This window comes from Cebus imitator, unplaced genomic scaffold (assembly GCF_001604975.1).
Source record: "Cebus imitator isolate Cc_AM_T3 unplaced genomic scaffold, Cebus_imitator-1.0 Scaffold296, whole genome shotgun sequence".
In the NCBI taxonomy this organism is placed as follows: Eukaryota; Metazoa; Chordata; class Mammalia; order Primates; family Cebidae; genus Cebus; species Cebus imitator.
Genome location: NW_016107611.1, coordinates 2,662,664 through 2,672,404, shown reverse-complemented (window position 1 = coordinate 2,672,404; position 9,741 = coordinate 2,662,664). Strand labels below are relative to the sequence as shown.

Below are 9,741 nucleotides of genomic sequence, written 5' to 3'. Positions count from 1 at the left end.
GATCATGAAGTCAAAAGATTGAGATCATCCTGGCCAACATGGTGAAACCCTGTCTCTGCTAAAAATAAAGAAATTAGCTGAGCAGGGTGGCGCGTGCCTGTAGTCCCAGCTACTCCAGAGGCTGAGGCAGGAGAATTGCTTGAACCCGGGAGGCAGAGGTTGCAGTGAGCCAACATCGCACCTCTGCACTCCAGCCTGGCGACAGAGTGAGATTCCGTCTCAAAAATAATAAAAATGAAAATAAAAAATAAACTCCTTTTATATCGATATAGACCCTATTAGTTCTCTCCCTCTGGAGAACCCTAATACAGTTCCATAAAACTTATTTTTGGATTTCTGATCTCCATAACTATCCAAATTTAAAAATATACTTTCGTTGAAGCCACTAAGATTGCGGTAATTTGTTATAGTAGCCACAGGAAATGCATACACCACCCAGTCCTGTCGCACCAGTAAGGGTCCTGTGTGCATGTGGTAGATGCCCCGGCAGGCACCTCCATGCTTCATTCCCTCTCAACTCCAATTCCGGGCCTAGGGCCATCCACTGAGGCTGGATATATGTACCACAATGCTGCTGTCCAGCTGCGGAAGATGCCCGCACGTGTCCTGGAAGTGGCTCAGGTCACTACAGCAAGGAATTCTGGGCCCTGGTACCAGAGCATGATCCAGAAGGGGAGGTGGGGGTTCCAAGGAAGCCCATGTCCCCAACCCCATGGGCTCTTCACCCACACGGGGGATCAGAATATGTGGCTCCTGACAAGGGGTTGGACTCTTGGGTCCCAAGGCAGTACTGGGCAGGGCCTGGTGGCTCATGCCTGTAATCCCAGCATGTTGGGAGGCCAAGGCAGGCAGATCACTTGAGGCCAGAGTTCGAGACCAGCCTGACCAAGATGGTAAAACCCCATCTCTACTAAAAACACAAAAATTAGCCAGGGGTGGTGGCAGGTACCTGTCGTCCCAGCTACTTGGGAGGCTGAGGCAGGAGAATCGCTTGAGCCCAGGAGGTGGAGGTTGCAGTGAGCTGAGATTGTGCCATTGCACTCCAGCCTGGCAACAGAGGGAGACTGTCTCAAAAAAAAGAAAAAAAGTTTTCTCCCCTGAAGCATTTTGAGTGTTGTGTAAATTGTCATATTGTTCTGAATATCATATTGTGTGTGTGTGTCCGTCCTACAAGCAAGAATATTCCACTGTAAACAGACGTTTGTTCCTTTTGATGAGTATTATATGGGCAGGTACTTTGAGACAATGTGCTAGTTCACATTCCTCACCAAACTTTCCATTAATATACTTAAATCTACATAAACTCATAGATTCTAATTTTATTCAAGGGGTTATAATCGGTTACTTTTATTTTTAACGTTGATGCTCAAATTGTCCCAGGGTTGGCCAGTGGGAGCCTTTCACGCCGGTTCCTGGGTCTTTCCAGGTGTTCTCCTCATTTTCTTAAAAGTACTTCCTTAGTTTCTGACCCCAAAATATTCCCGGGGTGCCTCTTGTATATTCCCTGTCCCCTCGCCCCTGGAATCAGCTATTATTCAAAGGAGAATCACGGGCACTTCTGATGGCTGATGGTCGACCCCTCACCTCCGAATGACCCCCTCAGACTCTTGATTTCAATGCGACCAGGCGGCCAATGGCAGAGGCGATGCTCCAGCGGTTGCCATGGAGACCTCCAGGCCTCAGAGCGGAAGGAGACGGTGACGTCACAGCGGGAGCAAGTGCAGCGGCCACATCTCGTCCTAGTCTGGCCACAGGGCACTTAGGGCAATCTCTGGGCTGGCGGTGAGGGACGCGCCTCCCGGCCGGTCAGGGCCCCACCCACGACACTCCATTGGTGGAGATCAGCAGTCCCAGATCCGCAGAGACTGTTGGGGCCTGCGAGACCTTTGGAGGCCACGCCAAGAAAAGGGAAGCATCGTCTTAAGACCCTCCTCGGTGCAGCCTCGCCCAGGACCCGGGAGCCACGAGTCAGGTGGCAAACGCCGCCTTCTGCTTCCCCAGCACGCGTAAGTCCCTGGGAATCTTCGACCCCACTCAGAGGGAGCCACGGAAGCCCTGATTGTCACTGCACAGCCCTGTAGGCAGGGGCTGGGGGCATCCTTCACTGAGCTGGACGAAGGGGGCCTGGGAGCGGCCTCTGGCCCCTGAGGCCTCACTCTCTCTCCTAGCCTTTGGGAAGGAATCCCGGCAACCTGGATACTTCCGTGGATTCCCGAGGCAGCTCAGGTGTGCGTCAGCGGGCATACTGCTGCCTCAAAGAGTTGGGGAAGATGCTGTTTGGCGTGAAGGACATTGCCCTGTTGGAGCATGGGTGCAAGGCCCTGGAGGTGGACAGTCACAAGTCCCTGATGATCCTGGGGATTCCCGAGGACTGCAACCATGAGGAATTCGAAGAGATTATTCGGCTGCCCCTCAAACCTCTAGGCAAGTTCGAAGTGGCTGGGAAGGCCTATCTGGAAGAAGATAAATCCAAGGCGGCCATCATTGAGCTGACGGAGGACATCAATTACGCCGTGGTCCCCAGGGAGATCAAGGGCAAGGGCGGTGTGTGGAGAGTGGTCTACATGCCCCGGAAGCAGGACATCGAATTCCTGACCAAGCTGAACCTCTTTCTGCAGAGCGAAGGGAGGACGGTCGAGGATGTGGCGCGGGTCCTGAGGCAGGAACTGTGTCTCCCAGAGACGGGCCCCGGAGAGCTGCCTGCAAGGAAGTGCCGTGTGCCTGGGCTGGGGGAGAAGCCGGAGGCTGCGGCCACTGTCCGGATGGACGTGGTGCCACCTCCGGACTCCTCGGAGAAGGAGAGCAAGGCTGGAGACGGCAAGAGGGGCAAAAGGAAGAACAAGAAAAACCGCCGGCGGCGTCACGCCTCGGACAAGAAGCTGTGAGGTGGTGGTGGCATTGGGCAGGCGTGGGGGGTGACCGTGGGAGGGTAGGTACCACGTGAGTACATTTAAGGAGTATGAGTGAGTGGGTAATACAAGTGAGGACAGGAATGACTCTAGTGAATGAGTAACTTTTGAGCGAGAATGGGCATCCTTTGGATAGCACAGGTAACATCTGACTAGTGTGAAATATCTTTATCTGAGCTAACTAACTTGTGAGTTACATCTGAGTGTGTGTGGTTAACTTCTGGCTACCCTTGGCTCATTCATTCATCCTACAGATATTTACTGTGCACCTATTATGTCCCAGGTACTATTCTAGGAGCTGGGGATACGGAAGGGAGTAAACTCAACAAAAATCCCTGCCTTCATGGCACTCAGAGTAAGTGGGTAATATTTAAATTACTTGGAGACATCGGAGTGAGCGTAGGGTAGCATTTGAGTAGATGTGGGTAACAGTTGAATGTTCACAAAATCTGGTTGAGTGTGGATTACTCCTTCAACCAACAAAATTTCCTGAGGCCCTACTGTGTGCCAGGCTCTGGGGATACAGAAGGGGAATAAAACAGACCAACACCTTGCCCATGACTGTCATACTACATATTTGAGTAGGTACAGGTAGCATTTGGGTTACCTGAATACACATTAGTGAGTGCGGGTAGCATCCGTGTATAATTGAGAGCAGTTGTGGGTAATATTTGAGAGTGTGCGAGTAACACCTAATATGCGTATCGGTATCATTTGAGTGGATGAGAGTAATTTGTAAGTGAAGAAGGGTCTCAAAGACCTACCTACAAACATCTTCCGCCACCCGGGAGACCCGGCGGGACCAGCCGCGCAGGCGCAGTCGGAGCCAGAGGCTAGCAGCGCGTCTGACCGTTGCTATGGAGACCAAGGCTTTTCCCCCAGGCGCCTGCGCCCTTTGCAGAAAATGGAGGAGGGGACAACAGGGTCCCGGATTCCAAGGTTTTGGAGATCTCTTACTGGAGTTGAAGAAAACCCGGGCAGATCCAGGAGGAACATGTCAGGGAGATCTCTACTCGGGTGAAACGCCGCCATTCCCCTTCGGCTGTCACCCGCGGCCTGATGCTGGGACTGCCTCTCCTGCTGGGGGGAGGCTGGCGGCACAGACCCCTCTAGCAGTGCGCCCTCCTGGAAATCCTGTTATTGTAAAGTCTAGAGCCGTTTTCTGTGTTTCAAAAGCATGTACCTTCAATGTAACTCGGGCACAAACTTGTCCGGAGTGGGATACCCTGTTTTGCGCATATCAAGCAGAAACCACGGGTGAGAGTGAGTTGCCTGCTCTCCACCTCTGAGGAACTTGCTGATCTGTAAATGGCTCTTGAAAAGCTGTCGCCATTCTCTACACGCTGAGTCTCTTACAGAAGCGGTCAGAGGTGGGACCCTTCTGCCCAGTTTGGCGCCTGGGGATGAGGGTATAAAGGTCTTGCCAAGTTAAATCCTGGAAGCTCTGGCTTGGTGGGGAGGTGTGAACTCCACTCTCTAAAGAAGAGGTGGCTGGGCGCAGTGGCTCACGCCTGTAATCCCAGCACTTTGGGAGGCTGAGGTAGGGGCGTGGGGGGGGGGCAGGGAGGATTACCTGAGGTCGGGAGCTTGAGGCCAGCCTTACCAACATGGAGAAAACCCCATCTCTACTAAAAATACAAAATTAGCCCGGAGTTGGTAGCACATGCCTGTAATCCCAGCTCCTAGGGAGGCTGAGGCAGGAGAATTTCTTGAACCCCGGAGGTGGAGATTGCAGTGAGCCGAGATGGTGCCATTGCACTCCAGCCTGGGCAACAAGAGCAAAACCGTCTCAAAAAAAAAAGAGGTGAGGCTTCCAGGCAGTGGTCCAAAAGGAGGTAAATAATTAAGAGGCCATTTTCAAGAGTTACCAATGAACGATGTTAACACTGAGATGAAGAACTTTAAAAATTAGGTAAAATCCAAATACATGTGAGTAGACAGATCTTTACTTAGAGACACTTGACCTGTCAATTTGCAAACTTTTGCTAGTTCAGGGATCTGCAAAGGTTTGGATTGAATCTCTTTTCAAAAATGTAACTTACACACACACACTCAGCCTACCAAATTGTAATGCCAGAGACCCCTAATGTCTCAATGTGGTGGATGTCAGCCATGTCTGTGACTTCCAGCATTCAACTCTCCCTCTCTCCCTCCCTCCCCCTCCCCCTTCCCCTTCCCCCCTCCCCCCCTTCCCCCCTCCCTCCCTACTTTCTTTTCTTTTTCTTTGAGATAGGGTCTCACTCTGTCACCGAGGCTGGAGTGCAGTGGTGCAATCTCGGCTTGCTGCAACCTTTACTTTTTGGCCTCAAACAATCCTCCTGCCTCAGCCTCCCTAGTAACTGGGATTATAGGCACCTGCCACCACACCCAGCTAATTTTTGTATTTTTTATGAGAGATGGCATTTCACCATGCTGGCCAGGCTGGTCTCAAACTCCTGACCTCAAGTGATTTACCTGTCTCAGCCTCCAAAAGTGCTGGAATTACAGGCATAAGCCACTGCACCTGGCCTCAACCCCCTTTCTTATTTCTGGGAAGTCACCCCTATTTCATCCCCTTATCAAAAACAAAAAATAGTGGTTCTGTCTCTATACCCCTACCCTGGTGGCCAGGGTGCAGGTAAGAGACACACTTTCAAGCAGGCAGAAACTCCTACTAGATTCTTGCATTCCCAGCAAGTGCCAAGAAACAGAAGGAATTTTTAGAATTCACTTGATGGACATAACCTAAAACCTCGAAGGCTGATTTTTGTCCCTTTCCCAAGCTGGCCGTCTAGCCTCAGTTCAACACCTTTTTCTCTTGTGCAGTGGTTGGGGTAAACCTCCTGCTGTCTTCATTCACCTATGTGAACTTCTTGCAAATCCATGGTCAAGAAGTTTGTAGCTCTCTGTTGATCTTTTTTATTTTTGAAACTGAGTCTCACTCTGTTGTCCAGGCTGGAGTGCAATGTGCAATTTTGGCTCTCTGCAACCTCCACCTCCCAGGTTCAAACGATTCTCCTGCCTCAGCCTCCTGAGCAGTTGGGATTACAGGCATGCACCACCACACTCAGCCAATTTTCATATTTTTTGTAGAGATGGAGTTTCACTATCTTGGCTAGGCTGGTCTTGAACTCCTGACCTCAAGTGATCCACCCACCTCAGCCTCCCAAAGTGCTGGGATGACAGGTGTGAGCCACCACGCCCAGCTTCTCTGATGATCTTTTAATTCCTTGTAAATCCCTGGCCTCGGCATACCTACTCTCAGAATATTGTACTACTGTGTTGGTTGTTGCAACGCAGAGTCTGAGCCTGAATAAATGCTACAAAAGCCCCCAGCACGTTTGTTGCGTGCTGGCCTCCCATCAAGGCATGCTCATTGTATAATAAGAGACAGTGTGACATTTCTCATCATACTGCAGCATGAAGACTGTATTTTGTGCTTTTTGTGGATTTCAGGGGTATAACATTTATATTTGTGATACACAGGTGTGTGGTTGTTCAATGTCACCCATGAAATCAAAATCCTACCACTTTGCTTTCAAGATTTTCTGGACAAGTCAAAGTGTATTTTGGGACTGCAATGCAAGTTGTCATGTAAAACTGTCACCATTTGAAGCTACTTAACTGAGTCAAGACATCACTGGTAGGGCAAATCCCAAGCAAAAATTCCCAAGTAAATTGAATGTGCCGGCTGTTGGAGGGCTGCATCTGGCCTCTGTAAACCCCTGACCTCAAAAGTGGGTTCAGCTAAAACTCTTCATTGTTCTTTGTGATTGAGATGCTCTGTTGTACAAATATGAACTCATAAAATAAATGTATGCTAATGAAATCACAGTCTGTCCCTTGATATAAGGGGTAGGGGAGGATCCATGTAAGATTTAATTTGGTCTCTAGAGGAACAAAGAATAGAAAAATAATTTTCAAAAAAGATTTAATTTGGGTCTGGGCGTGGTCGCTCATGCCTGTAATCCCAGTACTTTGGGAGGCTGAGGCAGGCAGATCACCTGAAGTCAAGAGTTGGAGACCATGCCTGGTCAACATGGTGAAAGCCCGTCTCTACTAATTAGCTGAACGTGGTGTGGGCACCTGTAATCCCAGCTACCTGGGAGGCTGAAGCAGGAGAATTGCTTGAGCCTGGAAGGTGAAGGCTGCAGTGAGCTGAGACCGTGCCATTGCACTCCAGCCTGGGCAACAAGAGCGAAACTCCATTCAAGTGATTCTCCTGCCTTCAGCCTCTCAAGCAGCTGGAATTACAGGCATGTGCCACCACCCCCAGCTAATTTCTGTTTGTTTGTTTTTGTTGTTTTAGACAGAGCGTCACTCAGTCGCCCCGGCTGGAGTGCAGTGGCACAATCTCGGCTCACTGCAACATCCACCTCCCAAGTTCAAGTGATTCTCCTGCCTCAGCCTTCTGCGTAGCTGGGATTACAGGCATGCACCACCATACCTGGCTAATTTTTGTATTTTCAGTACAGACAGTGTTTCACCGTGTTGGTCAGGATTGTCTTGAACTCCTGACCCTGTGATCTGCCTGCCTCAGCCTCCCAAAGTGCTAGGATTAGAGGTGTGAGCCACCGTGCCCAGCCCCTAATGAGAGTCTGAACTGGTTTCTGCAGGAAGGAAGGGTGAGGCAAGGTGTAAGCAGGGCCAGCACTTTCAGTGGGTTCTGGGCTTAGGGACTGTCCCTGGGGCGATTGGGGCAGGTGAGTGGTGACCCAGAATAAGAGAGCCCAATCAATGAGGCAGTTGGGGGTGTGGGCTTTGTTCTTGTGGGGGTTGAATCAAGAACCTTTTGTTGTTTTTGTGGGGGTTGTTTTGCTTTTGAAGAGCTGTGTTCAAGGACAAGCTGTTTACTAAGCCAAGGAATCAGCTGACCGTGGGAGGAGCTGTCCCTCCAGGCTCAGCATGCCCCAGGTGTTAAAACATTGGAACACAGAAAATAGAAGACATGGCCATACGGTGACAAATACATCCTACGGAGAAGTATCTAGGGAAGCAAATAGTGGAACTGCATGTGCAATTCCTCTAATCAGCTTGCTCACCAAGCAACCTGCTAATTAAGGCAACAGATGCCTGTCTTGTGTGTGGAGGTTTGGAGGTGAAGAGTCATGTGGGACTCGTGGCCTGGGTTCAAGTCCTAACTCTGTTTGTCTGCTTGTTTTTTGAGAGAGAGTCTCCCTCTGTCTTCCAGGCTGGAGTGCAATGGCGCCATCTCCGCCCACTGCAACCTCCACCCCCTCCCGGGTTGTAGCGATTCTCCTGCCTCAGCCTCCCAAGTAGCTGGGATTACAGACACCCCCCACCACACCTGGCTAATTTTTGTCTTTTTAGTAGAGGTGGGGTTTCACCATACTGGCCAGGCTGGTTTCGAACTCCTGACCTCAAATGATCTACCCACCTTGGTCTCCCAAAGTGCTGGGATTACAGGTGTGAGCCACTGTACCTGGCCCAAGTCCTAACTCTTTCACTTCAGGGGATGTGAGCCTGGGGAACCACATCACCTTTTTATACCTCTGGTGTCTTATCTGTAAAGTGGAGATCGCAGTAGCCTGTTTCACAGAATTTAGGGAGGAGTAAATATACGTATGCAACTTAGCAAAGAGAAGGAAGCAGGGTCGCTCCCTGCAATCCTGGGTCCAGTGACCGTTTTTGTGTTGACATAGAACACATTAGCCTATTTTTTGGTATTTTTCTTTTTTTTTTTTTTTTAAGCTTTGCAATGAGCTAGCCTGGTTTTATATCTCAGATTCCTAAACTTGATAAACACGTGCCCAGCTTCCTCAAGAGGGCGGTCTGTTCTCCATGTGCTGACAAAAAGTTGTTTTGGAGTCTCGGACACCAAAAGGCAAACTGGTGGCCAGGTGTGGTGGCTCATGCCTGTAATCCCAGCACCTTGGGAGGCCGAGGCAGGTAAATCAAAAGTTCAGGAGTTTGAGACCAGCCTGACCAAGATGGTGAAACCCTGTCTCTACTAAAACTACAAAAATTAGCCAGGTGCAGTACCAGGCATCTGTAATCCCAGCTACTTGGGAGGCTGAGGCAGGAGAATTGCTTGAACCTGGGAGGCGGAGGTTGCAGTGAGCTGAGATCATGCCACTGTACTCTAGCCTCAGCAACAGAGCAAGACTGTCTCAAAAAAAAAAAAAAAAAAAAAAAAGCCGGGTGCGGTGGCTGATGCCTGTAATCCCAGCACTTTGGGAGACTGAAGCGGGTGGATCACCTGAGGTCAGGAGTTTGAGACCAGCTTGACCAATATGGGGAAATCCCATCTCTACTAAAAATACGAAATTGGCCAGGCGTGGTGGCTCATGCCTGTAATCCCAGCTACTTGGGAGGCTGGGGCAGCAGAATTACTTGAACTGGGGAGGCAGAGGTTGTGGTGAGCCGAGATTGTGCCACTGCACTCCAGCCTGGAGAACAAGAGCAAAACTCCATCTCAAAAAAAAAAGGAGGCAAACTGGTGACTACTTCAAGGTGCTGCTCCTCAGGAGACAGAACTCAACCTGTGCCCCAGCATCAATGGGATGTGACAGAAAAGACATAAAGCTCTGGAGTTTAAGATCAAGACTCGGTCTTAAACAAAAAACCACTTCCAAGATGCCCATCACCCATATGTGATTTCTGGGGCAGGGGACACTGTACAAGAATTCTTTTGTTTCAGGGATAATCATTCCTGAGAGACAAGGTCACAGAATAAAATTAGCTTTTTTTTTTTTTTTTTTTTTTGAGACTGAGTCTTGCTTTGTCACCCAGGCTGGAGTGCAGTGGTGTGATCTTGGCTCACTGCAACCTCCACCTCCCAGGTTCAAGCGATTCTCTTGCCTCAGCCTCTCGAGTAGCTGGGAATACAGGC

The 9,741-nt window shown here is 49.9% G+C and overlaps 1 protein-coding gene across 1 annotated transcript; it reads left to right on the top strand.

Annotated features, from left to right (window-relative positions):
- Positions 1–1,669: 1,669 nt before the first annotated feature.
- On the top strand, positions 1,670–6,717 carry PNMA8A (PNMA family member 8A). The gene is made up of 2 exons (XM_017502543.2): positions 1,670–4,279; positions 6,432–6,717. The coding sequence occupies exon 1, from the start codon at positions 2,271–2,273 to the stop codon at positions 2,883–2,885; it is 615 nt and encodes a 204-aa protein (XP_017358032.1). The 5' UTR covers positions 1,670–2,270; the 3' UTR covers positions 2,886–4,279; positions 6,432–6,717.
- The last annotated feature ends 3,024 nt before the right edge of the window (positions 6,718–9,741 follow it).